The sequence below is a fragment of the Oncorhynchus kisutch genome, linkage group LG19 (assembly GCF_002021735.2).
Source record: "Oncorhynchus kisutch isolate 150728-3 linkage group LG19, Okis_V2, whole genome shotgun sequence".
Taxonomy (NCBI): domain Eukaryota; kingdom Metazoa; phylum Chordata; class Actinopteri; order Salmoniformes; family Salmonidae; genus Oncorhynchus; species Oncorhynchus kisutch.
The window spans coordinates 47,823,827-47,844,356 of record NC_034192.2 but is presented as its reverse complement, the minus strand read 5'-3'; the positions used below and the strand labels follow the sequence as shown (position 1 = coordinate 47,844,356).

The window sequence follows — 20,530 nt, the reverse complement described above, 5'->3', positions numbered from 1 at the left end:
AGAAATAACAAGCAGGTACGACAGTTGTAATTACATCCCGATAGGAGGAATTCGATGGAAGGTATCCATGGAAATATAACACAGGGTCATCCAAACAGAGCAGACCTATTTTAAAAATATGAGCATAAAATCACTAAGCTCATTATTTGGTTGGGAAATGATTTTGAAGTCCCCCATCCTTTTATCTTTTCCCTCTGAAACTATTTTTGGAGAATATTTTACCGTATCAAATTCAAAAAGTAAAAAGGAATTAAGGATATGCAAAACTGACTCCAAAATCTATTTTTCATCTTGGACAAACCCCAGGAGGAGGAGGAACTATAACCAACCAGCCCAACAGAACAGGGTAATTCATTATTATGCTATTTGGTCATCAGTAAGACACACATCCAAAGCACCTACAGTAAAAACACGAGGCTCTGCAGATATTCTGATGCATCTTTAGACAAATTCAGACTATGGCGTAAAACATTTCATTGCTTCATTTATTTATTTTTCCTATCAAGGTCAGTTTTCTTGGCCCCAGCCAGTAGATATGGTCTCAAGGCCGAAAACGGTTTCTATGTCTTCAATCGTACACAGTGTTACAACAACAACCTTCCACTCCCTGATGAGTAAGCCTATTCAGGCCATACCCTGAATGGAGATTTTATATGAACCCATTCCAACAAATTAAAACTGCAGTAGCGGAATGCATATTGTCTTTTATTTTCCTATGTTTATACAATATGATGTTCTGGGACATATTGAACAACAACAACATCTGTATCAGGTGTACAAAGCTGCATGTCACATTTCATATTTTTTTTGTATTTGATCCTAATCCATGCTCTTACCAGGTTCAAAGTAATCTGATAGTAATAGGAGATAGACATGAGATTTATTCTATCTTCTTATAGTCCATACATGCTAAGATCAATACGTATTCGCTTGACAAATCATAGCTACCCTGCTCTGGCTGGCGGCAAAGTCGGCTCAAAACCAAAGTGACATGGGTTAAGCATGTGGAGTAATGAGTAGTATTCAGTGTTTTCACATGCAAAAGTGATTGCTTTTGATAAAAAACACTTTACCCTACATTCCCCCTTGTACCCTACCTTTATGAAAATGTATGTTATATGGAAAAGGTGTTGTATGTTTTGAACAATGCATTATGCTGCCTTGTTGACGACATGACAGAGCGACGATTTGATTAAAGAAGGGTGCTCCTCCCTCACAGCTTTTGTCCGTTCACGTCACGAGCCAAAGACCGGTGCACTGTGGTTCATTTTAATCAAACTCCCTTCATGTTACAAATGCAGATTCTAGCTTTAAAGTGATAGTTTATTTGATCTTATTTTCCTCAAATTGTTAGCTGGTTAATTACCGATCTCTTGAGTCCCTTGGCTGTTATTTTTGGATGTAGCAATGCTAGTGGAAACAAATTGCATAAATTAGTGCTTTGGAAGACACAAAAATAAAATGCAACGTCCCTTTAACTTCCAAGCATTCATTATTCTTTGTCCCAGAAATCAATTTTGATTGAATAGGCACCTTTCATGAGTGAAGGCCATACAGACATTGAAATTAACCAGGTTTACCAAATATAAAAAAGTGGGCATGTTACTATTTGTACATGAAAGATAGACACAAGGACCCAGGAGTTGACACCCCCCCCCCCCTTCCCCATGTGCTAGGGGAGGTACTGATATCCTCCCTTCCTGAGTGTGAACTCCAGTGAAGACTGTGGGCATAGGGAGTATAGCTGAGGTGATCCCACTAGAAGTTCTGAGGATGATGGGTTGACCTGGGAGGGTCTCTCACCTGAAAACTTGGAAATTATGGAAGCCATAAAGGTCCTTCATTTTGTGCCATCTGGTAAGTCAGTTTGCCCTGGATTGGAGGGTTTCCCTGCTGTGCAACCCGAGAACCCTTGTGCCAGACGTGCAAGCGTGTACCATTTGCCTTCTAGACTTTACACCTGACAACCCGGAGGGAAGTCTTGTATGTTTAGTGAATAAGTTGAATTTTAGGGTAGGACTGTCCTTTTACACTTCAACAAGCCTTGATTTTTGTCTAGTTTTACATGTATAATGTGTGAGTGAGTATTGTTTTTAAATGAATCTGTGGCATTATCTACGTGTGCTTACAACTTGTTACAACTTGTTACTGAATGAATCATGTTTGATATTTTTCCACCAGCATCTTGATATTGAAACCATTCATGCTAAATGAGATGCCTTTATTGGCCTGGACAGCTGGAAATTTCAAAAGCAAATGGTGTGGGTCAATATTTACAATATGACTGTAAATGGAACCCTGGCCGTGCCATGGGAAGTACAGCTGCACCCGTTAACTATCATTCTGAAGTGGGCTGACACATTTTCTGGTTGCCCATGGGTGAACATAACAAGGATATCATCTGATGCGTATTTGACCATTTCTGATATGACTCGGGTTGTTTGCTTGGTGACTGACTCTTTGTCTGAGGCGCAGGACTGTTTGCCTGAGGTGAAAAGTATTATGGGTTTTCTTAGGGCAGAAGATGTGCCTCTGTAACAGTCGTCCTCCAAAAACACCAAGATAACCTCCTACTTATTCCTACATATAGTCCACACCTTTTGTATTCGGGGGATGTGACTAATAACATTTGATTTCATTTCATTTGAACTATAACTTCTTACCAACTCAAGTCCTTCACCACACAAACTTCTCACTGTACAAACAACGTAGACGGCTGCATGCCACCAACCAATTAGTTACAGTATGTAGGGCACTATATATGAATAGCACAACAGGGCAGTTATGAATAGCACAGCCTTTTACTTAAAATATGTATGAGACAGGTAGCTCAGACAATCTCTGTAGTTATCATTGGGGCATCCACCCCTTTCCACTTCCTGTATTGGCTCTTCTGTGGTCTTCATGGGTTAATGTGCTCTGGTTGAATTTTCTCAGGCAAGGGATTAAGTAAGATTATCCAGTAGAAAAAAGCCACATGTTCTAATCTGGTAAATTTCAAGGTTTCCACTCGTTGAATGTATTATTAGACCTGGGATGGTTTGTTGAGACTTATTTAATAATACAAATATCATGACCATACGGAATGATTTAATAAGGCACTTCATGGAGCGGATAAGACGCTCTTCCCTGTGGCCTTACTTTGAACCAGTTGCTTGAGATAGAGTTTTATTTAATCCACTTAAAAACAGAAGATAATTAGCTTGATTTTTCTCGTCGTTACATTCTTTGCCTCCAAAAGGATTATCCCTCGTTGCCACACAGAATTGGTGTCAAGGAGAAGCAACTGTTTGAAGTTGTGTTTTACTATTCATGTATTGGCACCAAGCTGGAACTTGCTATACTTTGACTGATTTCCTTGTTCTTCTACAGCATGTGTGTGCATATCTGTAACGTCAGCACAGCTGCAGGGTAGGGCTTCAGTGCCTTGAAACAACGGGAGAGCACAATGGCAGTAGTTGGCATCTGAGATTCTGATGCCAGAAACCCCACAATCATACACTATTGGTCCGGTTATCTTTACGGAGACAAACCTATTGTGCACCTTGACGAGGTAATCACTCCACCTGGCATGCAAAAGCACTCTCACCGGTGTAAGGTATTGTGGTAGAAAGAGCTGTATGTCTTGCTTTCACACTGGCGTAGTGATATGGTCTACATTACACAACACAACCTGCCGTTAATGTTATTACACCCTGTACACGTGAGGCAGTACGACTATTTTTTCTGCCGGTTGCTTTTCATGTTTACGGTAGTCCTGCATTTTTTATTCATTAATTTAATTTCTCAACCACATAAATTATACAATATGGGGAGACTGTATTTCAGAAGGGGAGATAATCATTTGATTTAGCAAAATGTATCCCATTCTTCCAGAGGGGTTATGACCTTGATAATATTTATCCCAAAGGGGGTAAAAGATACTGCTCAAACAGAATAAAGAATTCATAACATTTCCCACTTTTTGCAACTAGCTGAATGTACTATTTGAAAAGACTTAACTAGGACAAGGCTATTCTGTTTCTAAACTCCCAAGGCCAGTTGCCTCAAGCTGATAGCCTTTTCCCTAAACAACGATAGTGAGGCTTTCCGAGCCACGCCCCAGGTATGAACCTAGCTTCTTGTCCTTATTCAAGGTAATAACTTTTCCCCAAACCACAAATATTCCCTCATTAGCTGTCATTCGGAGAGTTGAAACCATTAACCGTACAGTTAACCTTACAGTTTACCATACCATTAACCATACCGTTTACCATACAGTTTACCATACAGTTTACCATACAGTTGATCATACAGTTTACCATACCATTAACGGTACAGTTAACCCTACCGTTTACCATACAGTTTACCATACTGTGTACCTCAAAGAGAACATAGGAATGACATGTTATCATACCTTGGAAGGCAATACAAACCAAACAGCATCATTAGAACAGAAATATAAAAGGAGATAAATAGAATTTCCCTCCAGCAGTTGTCTGAAGACATGTTAGCTCAGACCCCATATGGCTTTCTGGAAACAAGACAGCCATTTTAATGAAAAACATGCTGGGAATATCAAACCGTCAAATTTAAAACTCTATTTCTAGTCCAAGAATCTGCCTCAGAGCGCAATGTGACTGTAAAATAGATCATGTGGTCAATTAAAAGCAGATTGAATAAAAACAAAATAAAAAAATGTCACCTTCCAAAGCAAACAGGAAGATACACATTTTAGCAACTGAATACAACCAGGAGCAGGGCAGTGGAAAGTAACTATTTTGGCGATTGATTTCGATGGCCAAGTTGCCATGCGGCCTGCAGCAGGACAGTATATCTCTGTCAACACCACGAGATAGCACCCTCAGGAAGTCAGACGGCCTTCTAAACAGGACATCCACAAGCACAAGCACACGAAGAAGCCCTGGGGAGGAGACATGCTGTAGTGGAGGGAGGTGTACAGTAGGCTTCAATTGGTACTACAATTTTTATTTACATGTCTTGGTAAGACTTTACCAGCCCACAGGGATCATCCTTTACTGCATTTGTACACCTTACTGTTACATCTGTTCACGTAGGAAACTTCTACAACAGACTGAATGGATGTTATTTAGTCACTGTCTTTCTGAGATGACAATAACACACTGTAAGAGGAAGTATTTCAGTGCGTTATGACCACTTCATAATGCATTTAATTGAATTTATTTTTATTTCATGTATTTTTGTTTGTAATCCCAGCCCCCATCCCCGGGAGGCCTTTTGCCTTTTGGTAGGCCGTCATTGTAAATAAGAATTTGTTCTTAACTGACTTGCCTAGTTAAATAAAGGTTAAATAAAATAAATAAAAATAATAATAATAATTATACCTATAGATGTTCATGACCTAAAATATACACTATTGATAGAAGACTTCAACTTGCCAAGTGGTCGTCTATATAAAACACAAAAAAGGCTGGCATAAAATATCATAGGATCTCCTAACATTGCTCACAGTCACATAAGGGCCCTGTTACGTAAGGTCCTCAGTCAGTTGATGAGGTGAAACCCTGTGAAATGGGAGAGGCATGAGAATCTTCCCTCTAATCACCATAGAGATACAGTATACTGGAGCCATAGAAATAGAATTCATTGAACGGACACTCCCATTCAAGTCGATGTGCTATGTTCTGAATTTTTTTCTCTCTTCTAGTCCTTTTATTTCTATAGTAGAAAGGCTGTGAGGCTACTCTCTCCCAGTAGTTTGCTAGGAACAGGACTGTCTCTATGAGATACCTGACTACACACACAAACATTTCCTCATGCCCTTAAAACACCATCTGGGGTCAGGTTCACGGTAAACTTAACTGAATTCATGTGTTTCTTTTGGGGATCAAATGTCTTGACACTTTCAATGATACAAATAAGAGACATATGAGAAGACACCTCTTTCAATGTCCTAAATATCTTCTCATAGTGCTCTGGCATTCTACAAAATACAATATTTCTCCTTACAGACGCATACATAAAACTGTAAATTCATAGGAAATAAAAAACCTTCCAGATTAAATGGAATTTACTTCAACCATGTTAGTAATGCCATTTGCAATGCTATGACTTTACACACAACTTGCTGCTGTATATCTGTCAGGCGTTTCAGTGCTACGAGCCTGCCGGTGGATTTGAAAGCTAACGAACGACATTTGTTGTTGTCGCCTGCATTCTGTGAGCTGTTTTTGAAGGCATGCTAATGCCAAGAACATTGGGTTCACCCTGTGTCAGCTCTGTGTCAGATCGACTCTGTGTCAGATCCATTTTCACTGAGACCTGGGGACATTCTCTACTACACCCTTAACCTTTTACTTTGCACTGTATGGTGCCAGGTTCCACTATGTCCTAGTAACACGTAGGGGACAGGATATCCCATGTGGAAATAACAAAATCGTTTACATACAGTATAAAGAGAAGGGACATCATAACGCTTGCTGATGCATCTCACCAAGCATAGCCAATACAGGTGAAGGATCTTAATTTAAGCCAGTTTGCTACAACAGGAAAATAATCCTGCAGCAACAGGAAATGTGAATTATTAGGTGGATTATAATTAATGAACATTTTTATAGGGGTTGATACATTTTTCTTAAGGGAAAATCAAGTATGACATTTCTAAGTGGAAATGACAAACTTCAGAAACCTTTTTAAACCTCGACTACACTACACATTTTATATTTCCAGCATTGCAGGAAAGTTCTCCTTCAACAGGGTGATCAAATGAAGATCCTACATCTGTATACTGTAAGGCCTATGCTATCTATGTTGTACAGCCAGAGTACAAATATGTCATGAGTAATTAAACATTTACAACATTGATTTGTTCAGTCTCTTGGTACACATTATAGCTGGCTTGACCGATTGTTTTATCGATTCAAGTGAAAATATTGAAAACACTCGTTGACATTACAAAACTCAGACCATTTCATCTTTTTTAATACCCATATTTCTCTCTCTTTTCCCCACAGAGGCTCCATCATCTGGGAGGTCAAAGAATGGATATGTTTTCCAGGAGATGGGTGAGTATGGAACAGAGTTTCATTGTTGACTTTGATCCCTTGGCTCAGCGGTGCTCTCATCTGCTGTGGTCTCTATCACATGATAGGATGATGGATAGGATGTGACATCACATCATAGAATGATAGATAGGATGTGACATAGCATTATATCACATCATAGGATGATAGATATGATGTTACATTGCATTATATCACATCATAGGATGATAGATAGGATGTGACATGACATCATAGAATGATAGATAGGATGTGACATAGCATTATATCACATCATAGGATGATAGATAGGATGTTACATTGCATTATTTCACATCATAGGATGATAGATAGGATGTGACATGACATTATATCACATGATGAGATATTTCATATTTGTTTGACAAAATGTGTCAATTTTGAATAGGTACTGACCAGTGGTAAGAAATACTGTAGATCACTCTGGGCAAAGCTAATATGCACTGATTGCAGTGGTTACTTATGCTAATCCTTCATTTCATACACCAATGAGCACCGTCAGGCCTTTAGCGGTAGTAACAAAGAAAACAAACTAGTAAATAACTAGGTAGATGACAAATGAGCCGATGCCATGGAGGAATACTCATATATCACATGTGTGCAAAGTTATAGCTCAGCCAAGCTAATTACCAGATCAAGCTGCATTGTTGTTCATGGATACAGTCTTCGTGCCCTCTTTCTCTCTCATAAAACATGCATGAATCTACAACACATATTTCTCTTCAATACGATGAAAGAATTTACGAGGGGACGTCTATTGTTATATTGTGCCATTTCTGGTTTTAGGGGGATTATTTTATAGGACCTCAATGTTCTGTACTGTGTGTTCTATAACAGATGGTAATACAGACAGAGGGCAGACCAATAGCTTCATACTCTAAATACTGTTGACCTTGTCTAATACCTTAACCTTGAGACCAAAACTGAATCAATCGATATTGTAGTAGCTACATCCATTAGGCTAACACTATGCGTTTTCTGCAGCTTTGTCTTTGGTGGGCAAGGTTCTGAAAATATAACTGTACTTTTCCATCATTCATATATGAATGTACCATAACATCAAGCAAGGCACTCCAGTGAAGTAAACTAGCCTATTCAGAGATAGAAGAACCTGCATGGTAATTTATGACATTGGAGAGGGTATCCTAATCCCTGACCTCTGACCTTTGCTGTGTTGTTGTGTCTGCAGAGTTGCGAGACGTGGAGCGGGAGGAATGTGTTGAGGGCAAAGTGGGGAACCATGACAATACACCTAAGGACCACCATGACATTCCGATCCAAACAGGGATTTCAGGTCAGTGTGTGTGTGTGTACGTGTGCGTGTGTGTGTGTGCATCATACTAATCAATTAAATAGTATTTACCAAGGGCTGCCAAAAACTACTATTCTCTGTCTAGCTTCCATATTTTAGAAGAAAAAGAAACGCACACCTATTTAGACGAGGTGCTGGCTAGCGGAGTAGAAAACTGAAAAATAAAGGAGAGCCGCACACTCTAGGAGCTCAGATGCAAAAATGTCATATCCAAAGTTTCGACAGCCAGGCTGTCTTCATCAGGTTATAAACGTGATGAAGACAGCTTGGCTGTCGAAACGTTGGTAATTACATTTTTGCATCTGAGCTCCTAGAGTGTGCGGCTCTCCTTTATTTTCTAACTTCCATATTTTGACATTTTGTTATAGTTATGAGATACTAGTCAGTGCCAAGAGTTCCCCAGAAGTCAAGGAAATAAACAGTCTGTCATTGTGTGTCCTTCTACTATTCCACCTGCTGTCAGAACTGACTATTTATAAATATGGAGAAACAGATCTCTTGAGAGCTATGTGCCTATGTGGTCTGTTGAAAACAATGCCGACTTAAAAACCTTTAATCTGTAGTTCCAGATGACCCTGGGGATGACCCTGGGTTTGGGCTCCTGAACACATCAAGAAAAGTAAGCTACTCTTTTAAAACACTCTCTGTACAGCTCTAATATTAGCTAAAGGAACTTGAGAAGTGAATCCCAGTGGAATTATGACATATTTGAAATCAAACTTTCACCCAGACCGAGTACTAACTTCAATGGGATGTTTGCATGAGAAGGTTTGAGATTCGCATAGTGTATCTGTATGGTGTTGGAACCCTTTACAAGTCTACTCCTAACAACATCTTCCCTGGCTTTGCCTCCACCAGTATGTGAAGCCGATGAACTTCCAGGAGGAAGTGCGCGGCCACCGGGACCTAGATGGCTTCCTGGCCCAGGCCAGTATCCTATTGGATGATAAGGCAACCACTCTAGACGAGGTGCTAAGGTGCATGCTGACCCATGTAACGGAAGACGGCCACGGGGGCTGTGACATGGACGAGGTCATGAACACTGTGTTCACAGACACAGGAGGAGATGAGGACAATGGTGTGCATCGGGGAATAAAATGCAAAGTGCAGTTTGCAAATGGCAATTGCTGGAAGAGGCCAATGTAGTTCTAAAATGAGGAAGTTGATAGAATCTCGTTTCTTATGATTATCAGTAAAATGTCTGTATGTTAAAATGATAGATTACTACGTAAAGCTTTGTCAGACTATAAATGACCAACCACCCAGCTTTGGAATAGTTAGGTCAATTTCTATGCTTTTGAGAGGAGCTGGCTACTGTGCCCAGAGACTTCCAGCAATTGTGCTAAGCTAACAATAAGCTAACTTCAATGATTTTTAAACTCCACGTACAGACATAAAACTTATATCTGACTGTGGGTAAGTAGAATACCCAAAATCGTGCAGTATCCCTTGAAGCACACATGGCATTGGTGATAAATGAGATGGAATATTATATCAAGGTAGACCTAATATCTCAGTGAAAACATTTATCATGATTTAGCTTTGTTTTTCAATGTACTAGAAAAAAATACACTTGTTGATATTAGTACCCACTGTTTGCTCTCTCCAGTGCAATTGTTGTCCGAGACCATTCAGGGTGTGACTGCTTCTGCCACTGGAGTCCGCTACCAGCAGTCCTGGCTCTGTGTCCTGTGAGTAACAGCTGACATACTGCATTATCGGTCATTACTTGTTATTACTTTACGTAAGTAATGTTTCCAACACAGTCAAACCTCTGAGTAGGGACAAGAGGTTTGACTGAATTTGTCTGTCTGTGTACGTCTGTCCAGATGCAATGTGAAGAGCCTCCAGAGACGCCACGTCTGCATCGCCCGTCTGGAGAGACCACAGAACTGGGGAGCAAACTGTTGTGAGGCTCGATATGTCATCCTCATTCTCTCCCCACCTAGAACGGTAATGCTCCATTTGACCCATCTACGATTTAACAAGCAGAACATGATGTTACACTTATACCAATATGTCTGTGGCAATATTACAGTAATTCCCATATTTATGTGTTTTGTGAGTTGAGAAATTTACTGGCAACTGATTAATATCTTAATAGTTCCATTATATTCCTCAAATATTCTCTAAGTATTCTCTCGCTCCCCCAGAAAAGCACCAAGACAGCTATCGAGCTGGGCCGCACATTCGCCACCATGTTCTCAGACATCTCCTTCAGACAGAAACTGCTAGACGCCAAGACCCAGGAGGAGTTCAAACAAGAGCTGGTGCACCAGCGTCATCATCTCTCCATAGTCAATGAGAAACCAGCTACAGAGAAGCAGATGATCCATGCAGAAACGGACCCACGCAGCAAAAAAACACTAAAAGTAGGCAGGGACTACCTCTTCAAATCTGACGGGGACTGACATGGCCAACATGTAGCAGCTTCACTGTTCAGTTGGAAACACAGTGCCGTCTGAAAGTATTCAGATCTCCTGACTTTTTCCACATTTTGTTTGGTTAGGCCTTATTCTAAAATGGATTAAGTTGTTTTTTACCCTCATTAATCAACACACTGTGTTCTTGGGGACCTTCAATGTTGCAGAAATATTTTGGTACCGTTCCTCAGATCTGTGCCTCGACACAATCCTGTCTCGGCGATCTACAGACAATTCCTTCGAGCTCATGGTTTTGTTTCTGCTCTGACATGCACTGTCAACTGTGGAACCTTATATAGACAGGTGTGCGCCTTTACAAATGATGTCCAATCAATTGAATTTACCACAGGTGGACTCCAATCAAGTTGTAGAAACATCTCAAGGATGATCAATGGAAACAGGATGCACCTGAGCTCAATTTTGAGTCTCATACCAAAGGGTCTGAATACTTATGTAAAGGGTATTTCTGTTTTTTATTTTAATACATTTGCTAACATTTCTAAAAACCTGTTTTTGCTTCGTCATTATGGGTTATTGTGTGTAGATTGCTGAGTATTTTTTGTATTTTTTATCCATTTTAGAATTAGGCTGTAACGTAACAAAATGTGGAAAAAGTCAAGGGGTCTGAATACTTTCCGAAGTCACTGTACCTGTTAGTTAAAGGGATGGTTCACTGTTTTTCAATCTTATTTTTGACACAGGGTGTGGTTGTTTCATTCAAAAGATTCTGGATGTAAATAACCAGCTAACGGTCTTAAATTTGGTTTGGATGAAACACTAAGTCGAAAATAAGCTAAAACGCAAATAAAATAAAGAGCATTACTTTACTTTTACTTTGAGTAAGTATTCCTTTAAAGCGGCATGATAAAAGTATTTTCCCTGTTAGTGGTGTGGTCCCCTTATGAGATTTCCCCCATGTGGAGATGGACCACCCTCAGATTTTCCTTTATCCAGACATATAAAGACTCGCTCCACTATGTAGTAATACTTCAGCCAATTTATTTTATCCCTTTCCCCCCTCTATCATCAAGTCCTCAGGAATGGTAAGCAGCTGGACTGCACATTCAGCTGTATGCCAAAACGTTGTATTTCGCTGGCAGCAGACTGCATCTAGGCTCTTGTAACGACAAAGTACTTCATTATGTAGCCTTCTTTAATCAAGGGGAAATTTCTAGACTTAGTGTGTAGAGACGCAACACAGAAATGCCTGTCCGGTTAAAGAAAAGTTGCGCTTGAAGTACCTTAGTAAAAATGATTTTGAATAACCAACCAACGCATCCACAATAATCCAGGTCAAATACTTATTCCAGAGGGCTTTTATTTCTGTGTGCCTTAACAAACACAACTGTGGTGGATGTTGTGGTTTCAGGCCCCTCTGGTTTAGTGTCTTGTATTACTGTATATAGACTTTATTATCCCTAAAGGACTACGTGCTTTGCAGTAGACCTACAGACCACATAATAGTACAGGATAGTTCAACCAATCAATAAAACGTTTGTTTCTCCACAGTGTGCAGATTTCTTTAAAGTTGGCCGAGGTATCTATGAGGATCTTCGTCGGCGACTACCACTCTATCCCTCAGACTTCACAGACGGTATAACTTTTAAGCTTAGTCTTCCTCTTGTCACTACATTTTAAAAGATACTTTGCCGTTATTTAGACCGGTCATGGATAATTATTTTTGATAATTGACTTCAATATGACATACACAGTTTTTAAAATCATATTTAACACATCACATAGCCTAAACTTGTGAAAAAGCTCAATCTTTCACCTTACAATTGCTGTTGTCATTACGATTATCACAGCTAGTTCATATCCAAGATTGTACCTGTATTAACAGTTGGCTGAGTTGAACTGCTCTCTGGTTGGTTAGCAGAGTTGTAAACTGCTCTCTGGTTGGTTGGCAGAGTTGTAAACTTCTTTCTGTTTGGTTAGCAGAGTTGTAAACTGCTCTCTGGTTGGTTAGCAGAGTTGTAAACTGCTCTCTGGTTGGTTGGCAGAGTTGTAAACTGCTTTCTGTTTGGTTAGCAGAGTTGTAAACTGCTTTCTGTTTGGTTAGCAGAGTTGTAAACTGCTCTCTGGTTGGTTGGCAGAGTTGTAAACTTCTTTCTGTTTGGTTAGCAGAGTTGTAAACTGCTCTCTGGTTGGTTAGCAGAGTTGTAAACTGCTCTCTGGTTGGTTGGCAAAGTTCTAAACTGCTCACCTGTTGGTCCGTACAGGTATGTATGGCAAAGACCGCTCCTGGCTGAAGTACACCACCACCGCCATCTTCCTGTACATTGCAATTCTACTTCCTAACATCGCCTTTGGTTCGCTGAATGATGAGAGCACGCGGGGAGAGATAGGTACAATCATCTGGATGTCTCCCTATCCCCCTGTCTTGTGCCTGTCCATCTGTCAAAGCCTGAATGACCCTGACATAAATGTTTGAATAATTCAGCTTTCAATAAAGTCAAATAAATTATATTTTCTGTTGATTGAATCCTGAAAATGTATATAGTCACTCACTGCATCTTTAAAAATATATATATCAAATCTTTGCCTACACTAACATTATAATGGTCTGTACTTGATAGATGTCCGGAAAGTCATCGTTGGCCAGAGCATCGGAGGAGTGATCTACTCTCTGTTTGCTGGTGCTCCTTTGGTTATCCCACTGACTACTGCACCCCTGGCCATCTTTATTAGCGGTATGTCTACTACACTGGAAGATGATCTTAGAGAAACATCTGGACAACATAAATACTACATCAATATCCTGTAGTCTTGAATTATTTGTCTGATATTTTATGTTTGTAGTGATCCGGGGAATCTGTGATGACTACGATTTGGACTTCCCTGCCTTCTATGCCTGCATCGGCTTGTGGAACAGCTTCTTTCTCATCCTGGGAGCACTTTTGAATGTCAGTCTGTTCATGAAGCTCTTCAAACGGTCAGTGGACAAACAGCCATTCAGTGAATCAGGCTTCTGCTGGATGTATAGCCAGACCAGTGCAGGCCATTGCAGTACAGCTTGGATCAGCTCTGTTTGGCTCAACTTTGTAGTTAGGAAAGGACCTTGACAGCATGACTACTGAACCCACTAAACATGTGACATTCCTGTCTGTTTTGACTTCATTTTACCCATAAACATCATTGAAGGTACTCATCATTTCATTGAAGGTACTCACTTGTAATCAGTGTTGTGACTTTGCCTTGGTTTGTTATGTCTTGGTCTGTGGTTTATTCTGTTCAGATAAAGGGGTATACTCTGTGTTTCTTTTATACCCTTTCCTTACAGCTCATCAGAGGAAATCATAGCCCTGTTCATTTCAATAGCCTTTGTTGGGGACTCGGTGAAAGGCACTGTCAAAAGTGAGTCTGGGGATGGGGGGCTTACATTTACACAACATATTCAGGTGTTCCGCCCGCCGGGGAAATCCATCTTAGTGTAAATGTAGAGGAACCTAAGCGGGCTACCTGTCATCTGCACAGTAAATGTACCCAGCATATATCCATCAGTCTTTTTAAGAGGCCAGCGAAGCATGCAATCAAACCATTCCCCTGGGCAGGCTCTGAAGGGAACTGACATGTGTTTCGGAGGACGCCCTTGAGTTAAGCACAAGTCAGTGGCTGAGGAAGTGGCAGACGAGCGTATACATATGTTGCGGTCTCTCTCTTATCCTTGGGCTGCCCGATTAACTCTTTATTTCCCTGCCCTTAATTTCTACCCCTTTCTTTCTCTCCCTATAGTCTTTAATTACTTCTACCACGGGCCCACGCTGGCAACCAATAATAGCACTCGGGTGCTTCTAGAGATCATGGAGTTAATGGAGAAGGCTGCAAATGCAACAGAGAGGCTGGGGAGTAGGACCAGCGATGGGGCCCCTGTGGTGAAGCATGTCACGCATGTGTTTCTGCCCGAGTCTCTGGTCCTGTGTACCAGGGAGAGGCCTATCCTCTGTCTCCTGCTCATGCTGGGGACTCTGTGGTTGGGGTATGCCCTCTACCAGCTGAGAAGGAGGTAAGTTCAGATCAAGTTGCACTAATATGCGGGCTGACCGCTGCCAGGCTGACCACTGCCAGGCTGACCACTGCCCGTTCAATGGTGGCTAAAGGACACACGTTATCTCAGGGGTCTCCAACTCCAGTCTGCTGATTGTTTTTGTTCCAGCCCAGCACTATCACTTCATTGTTGAACCGTCTACTGATAAATTCAATTTATATAATTTAGAGTAGCAAAATGTTATTGTGTGCCCAATGTATAGTTGACATACTGCTATGTGGCTTGGTTTACTTCCCACAGTCCTTATCTGCATGCCAAAGTGAGAGAGGTGGTGTCCGACTGTGCCTTACCCATCGCTGTCGTTATATTCTCCTTCATTGGTTCCTTCCTTTTCCTTGATGTAGAGCGTGAGTAGTACACATTATTGTTCAGAAAAGGGATTGTCTGTTTTAAAATGACCAATTTGTCATTGATCAAAATGTTTCAAGCAAGCCTTGAAAAAGACTAGATAAATGCCACAAGACAAATCATGCCACTTTTCTAAACTGTTCCCAACATTTCAAAACAGTTCCTGTGTTCAACTTCCACAACGGGAAGATCTTCAGGCTGGCCCAGTTTGACAAGCTGACGGGCATGAACTGTCTGAGCGCTGTAGGCTTAGGCTTCCTCCTGGCGCTGCTCATCTTCATCGACCAGAATATTGTCATATCACTCACCCACGTCCCCGAAGCAAAGTAGGATCTTCCATATTTTTACTTTATACTCTAGGTAAAGAACGTGTGCTGCAAAGTGGATATAACTGCACCACCAGGAGAATATTGCAGAATCATTACATTAACGTTTGATGATTGCAAACGAACCTGCAAGAGAGTTTGTCACAATGATGTACTTTTGCTGCAGCACAGCACATGCATTTTTTCAACACACTCAACTGTATAGTATACTCTATAACGCTACTCTATTATTCTGTATATTGTATTTGGTTTTCATTAAATATGACTTTGTCGTAAGGCTTTGACCAGTGCTTAATTTGAGGCGGATTCGGTACCTCTAGTGGCATGAAAACTTGTCACTTTTTGCAATGTAAAAATTCTAACAAACGCGATCAAAGTTCATTCGAGTTCTAGAGCCTTGCGAAGGGTTCTGGAGGAGCTTCTGCACGCCTGATAAATTGAAATACAGTTTCCAAAGTTATAGAGTTACTACTGTGTGTTCCAAAATAAATGAAATAATTCAGAATAGCCTACTACACCATGAGAAAGACAAAATATTTGCCACAGAGGATAAATTGCTTATTTAAAAAATTGCCTAGCTGTGGAGTGTAGCCCAATGAGGCATAGCCTACAGTAGGGAATGCGCGACAAATCTCTCAGTGAACAAACAGCCTGCAGACAAAACTGGCCTTTAGCAATATTTCAAATAGTCTACAATCATGGAAAACACAGGTTGGAAAGCAAATGTCTAACGCTGAAAGGAGAATACTCTAATTTGTCAGCTGTAAGCTAACCAAATATTTGATAAACTTCCAAATATTGTTTAACAAAGTAAAACAAGAGAGAGAGGCTTTTGGCATGAGTGCATTATGCCATCACCAGTGAGTGAGCTGCGATTCATTGGGAGAGTCAGTGAAACTGGAAAGCATTTTTAGGACTATAATTTCCTCCTCATATTGTAGCCTACAATATGCGTCCACACACACAGGACTAGACTATTGATGGATTCAAGACAAGGTCGTTTTCATTGATACCCAGTTCTTGAACGCACTAAAGTCGGAAGTCTGAGATTTCCATAAAAAGATTATGCAAAAGTCTACATTCATGTAAAATGAGGTAGAATTGCATGAAATTAGTTTATTAAAAGCCCAATATGTCCTGGACCATAGGCCACTAAAATGTGGCCTAGGGTCCCATGTGTGCTACTTCTGTAAGTGCCTCTACTCTACTGCTCTATGCCACTACGCAAATATGATGATATGCATGCAATGCTTTTCGGTGCCCAACTCTTTTGCTCAGTTTTTGTTCCGGCCCCTCCCGATTTACAAATTAAGCACTGGCTTTGACCAGCTCAACCAACACGTTGGTAGCCTATCCAGCCAGTATGTTGGTAGCCTATCCAGCGCGATGTCATCCATGGTCCACGATTAGTCCATGTTTGTCTGAATTGTATAATGCCAAACTGTTCTGTGTCTATGTGGTAATGTTTCAGGTTGTTGAAGGGAACTGCATTCCACTGGGACCTGATGCTGACCGGCTTCATCAACATCCTCATGTCGTGTCTGGGTTTGCCGTGGATGCACGCCGCATTCCCACACTCCTCCTTGCACGCACGTCAGCTGGCCAAGGTGGAGCTGCACGTGGAGGGGGGACACCTCTATGAAACGTGAGTGAGGGCAGCTTGACCAAAGATTTAGAGGCAGTTTTCTGCATAACTTATTGTAAACATTTATTATTTTTTGAAGCAGTTACTTACAAGGACGGTTGCACAGTCCCAGATGAAGACAACTTAAGCCTACTTTAATGAAGATTTTTCATTTAACATTTTTATTCCTGTAGTCTGTGCAATCTCCAATATTCTATTTGGAATCTGTTGTTCAATGGCCCTTGGAACAAGATTATGGGTGGGTGTTTCTAATGAGACTAAACAAGAGGCTCTCTCTTCAAGAATGCCTGTTTCTGTTTCTGTCGGTTTACAGCATTGTCAATGTGAAGGAGACGCGGATCACGGCTCTGACGGCTAACATCCTGATCGGCCTGTCAGTGTTCTTGTTACCCATCCCTCTGCAGTGGATCCCCAAGCCTGTCCTCTACGGCCTTTTCCTCTACATAGCAGCCACCTCCCTCGACGGCAACCAGATGTTTGACCGCATGCTCCTCCTCCTCAAAGAACAGGTGAGAGTGAGGAAAATAGGGGCATGTATGTGTTTGTGTGTGTGTGTACGTGTGTGTGTGTGTGTGTGTGTGTGTGAATGTGTGTCTATTCCATCCATCCATCCATACTGTACATACATAAGTCTGTCCATCCGTATGTATGTATGTATGTATGTATGTATGTATGTATGTATGTATTTATACAGTTGAAGTCGGAAGTTTACATACACTTAGGTTGGAGTAATTTTTCAACCACTCAAATTTCTTGTTAACAAACTATAGTTTTGGCAAGTCGGTTAGGACATCTATTTTGTGCATGACACAAGTAATTTTTCCAAAAATTGTTTACAGACAGATTATTTCACTTATAATTCACTAAATCACAATTGCAGTGGGTCAGAGGTTTACATACACTAAGTTGACTGTGCCTTTAAACAGTTTGGAAAATTCCAGAAAATTATGTCATGGCTTTAGAAGCTTCTGATAGGCTAATTGACATCATTTGAGTCAATTGGAGGTGTATCTGTGGATGTATTTCAAAGCCTACGTTCAAATTCAGTGCCTCTTTGCTTGACATCATGGGAAAATTTAAAGAAATCAGCCAAGACCTCAGAGCTCCTTGGGAGAAATTTCCAAACGCCTGAAGGTGCCACGTTCATTTGTACAAACAATAGTACGCAAGAATAAACACCCCGGGACAACGCAGCCGTCATACCGCTCAGGAAGGAGATGCATTCCGTCTCCTGAAGATGAATGTACTCTGGTGCGAAAAGTGCAAATCAATCCCAGAACAACAGCAAAGGACCTTGTGAAGATGCTGGAAGAAACTGGTACAAAAGTTTCTATATCCACAGTAAAACCAGTCCTACATCGACCTAACATGAAAGGCCGCTCAGCAAGGAAGAAGCCACTGCTCCAAAACCACCATAAAAAGCCAGACTACGGTTTGCAACTGCACATGGGGACAAAGATTGTACTTTCTTGAGAAATATCCTCTGGTCTGATGAAACAGAAATATAAATGTTATTGTTATGTTTGGAAGAAAAGGGGGAGGATTGCAAGCTGAAGAACACCATTCCACCCGTGAAGCACGGGGGTGGCAGCATCATGTTGTGGGGGGGATTTGCTGCCAGAGGGACTGGTGCACTTCACAAAATAGATGGCATCATGAGGTAGGACAATTATGTGGATATATTGAAGCAACATCTCAAGACATCAGTCAGGAAGTTAAAGCTTGCTCGCAAATGGGTCTTCCAAATGGACAATGACCCCAAGCATACTTCCAAAGTTGTGTCAAAATGGCTCAAAGACAACAAAGTGAAGGTATTGGAGTGGCCATCACAAAGTCCTGACCTCACTCCTATAGAAGATTTCCTTGGCAGAACTGAAAAAGCATGTGCGAGCAAGGAGGCCCACAAACCTGAGTCAGTTACACCAGCTCTGTCAGGAGCAATGGGCCAAAATTCACCCAACCTATTGTGGGAAGCTTGTGGAAGGCTACCCGAAACATTTGACCCAAGTTAAACAATTTAAAGGCAATGCTTCCAAACACTGAGTGTATGTAAACTTCTGACCTACTGGGAATGTGATGAAATAAATAAAATCTGAAATAAATCATTTTCTCAACTATTATTCTGACATTTCACAATCTTAAAATAAAGTGGTGATCCTAATTTACATGAATCAGGGATTTTTTACTAGGATTACATGTCAGGAATTGAGTTTAAATGTATTTGGCTAAGGTGTATGTAAACTTCCAACTTCAACTGTATGTATCTAAAGTCAAATCAAATCAAAGTTTTTTTGTCACGTGCGCCGAATACAACAGAGTGAAATGAGTGAAATGAGTGAAATGCTTACTTACAGGCTCTAACCAACAGTGCAAAAAAGTATGAGGTGAACAATTAGTAAGTAAAGAAATAAAAACAACAGTAAAAAGAAAAAATAGCAGTTGTGAGGCCATAACAGTAGCGAGGACACACACAGGCACCGGTTAGTCGGGCTGATTGAGGTAAAATGTACATGTAAATATGGTTAAAGTGACTATGTATATATGATAAACAGAGAGTAGCAGTAGCGTAAAAGAGGGGTTGGCGGGTGGTGGGTGGCGGGACACAATGCAGATTAGCCAATGTGCGGGAGCACTGGTTGGTCGGCCCAATTTACATGAATGTATAGTTAAAGTGATTATGCATATATGACAAACAGAGAGTAGCAGCAGCGTAAAAAGAGGGGTTGGGTGGGGCACACAATGCAAATAGTCCAGGTAGGCATTTGATGACCTGTTCAGGAGTCTTATGGCCTGGGGGAAAGCCATTTTGTCCTAGACTTGGCACTCCGGTACTGCTTGCCATGAAGTAGTAGAGAGAACAGTCTATGACTGGGGTGGCTGGGGTCTTTGACAATTTTTAGGGCCTTCCTCTGACACCGCCTGGTGTAGAGGTCCTGGATGGCAGGCAGCTTAGCCCCAGTGATGTACTGGGCCGTACGCACTACCCTCTGTAGTGCCTTGCGGTCAGAGGCCGAGCAATTGCCGTACCAGGCAGTGATGCAACCGATGTTGCAGCTGTAGAACCTTTTGAGGATCTCAGGACCCATGACAAATATTTTTTGTTTCCTGGGGGGAAATAGGCTTTGTCCTCTTCATGACTGTCTTGCTGTGTTTGGACCATCCTAGTTTGTTGTTGATGTGGACAACAAGGAACTTGAAGCTCTCAACCTGCTCCACTACAGCCCCTTCGATGAGAAAGGGAGCGTGCTCGGTCCTCCTTGTTCTGTAGTCCACAATCATCTACCTAGTCTTGGTTAAGTTGAGGGATAGGTTGTTATTCTGGCACCACACGGCCAGGTCTCTGACCTCCTCTCTATAGGCTGTCTCGTCATTGTCGGTCATCAGGCAT

General features: G+C 41.2%; 1 protein-coding gene across 3 annotated transcripts in view; it reads left to right on the top strand.

Annotated features, from left to right (window-relative positions):
- Positions 1-20,530, top strand: part of LOC109864905 (sodium bicarbonate transporter-like protein 11) — a 40,602-nt gene that overhangs the window by 10,802 nt on the left and 9,270 nt on the right. For 2 of the 3 annotated variants that reach the window (XR_002251511.2, XM_020452967.2), the window contains exons 2-18: positions 6,975-7,025; positions 8,230-8,334; positions 8,916-8,971; positions 9,211-9,430; positions 9,962-10,043; positions 10,182-10,305; positions 10,506-10,724; positions 12,285-12,369; positions 12,998-13,123; positions 13,355-13,468; positions 13,578-13,710; positions 14,059-14,132; positions 14,511-14,781; positions 15,064-15,170; positions 15,332-15,497; positions 16,969-17,142; positions 17,456-17,651. Coding sequence is in view for 2 of the 3 variants with exons in the window: in XM_020452967.2 (XP_020308556.1) it covers positions 6,975-7,025; positions 8,230-8,334; positions 8,916-8,971; positions 9,211-9,430; positions 9,962-10,043; positions 10,182-10,305; positions 10,506-10,724; positions 12,285-12,369; positions 12,998-13,123; positions 13,355-13,468; positions 13,578-13,710; positions 14,059-14,132; positions 14,511-14,781; positions 15,064-15,170; positions 15,332-15,497; positions 16,969-17,142; positions 17,456-17,651 (2,303 nt within the window). In the remaining variant the exon portion in view is untranslated. Of the gene's footprint in view, positions 1-1,717; positions 1,858-6,974; positions 7,026-8,229; positions 8,335-8,915; positions 8,972-9,210; positions 9,431-9,961; positions 10,044-10,181; positions 10,306-10,505; positions 10,725-12,284; positions 12,370-12,997; positions 13,124-13,354; positions 13,469-13,577; positions 13,711-14,058; positions 14,133-14,510; positions 14,782-15,063; positions 15,171-15,331; positions 15,498-16,968; positions 17,143-17,455; positions 17,652-20,530 lie in introns of those variants that run through there. The other variant, XM_020452968.1, reaches the window with a different exon arrangement.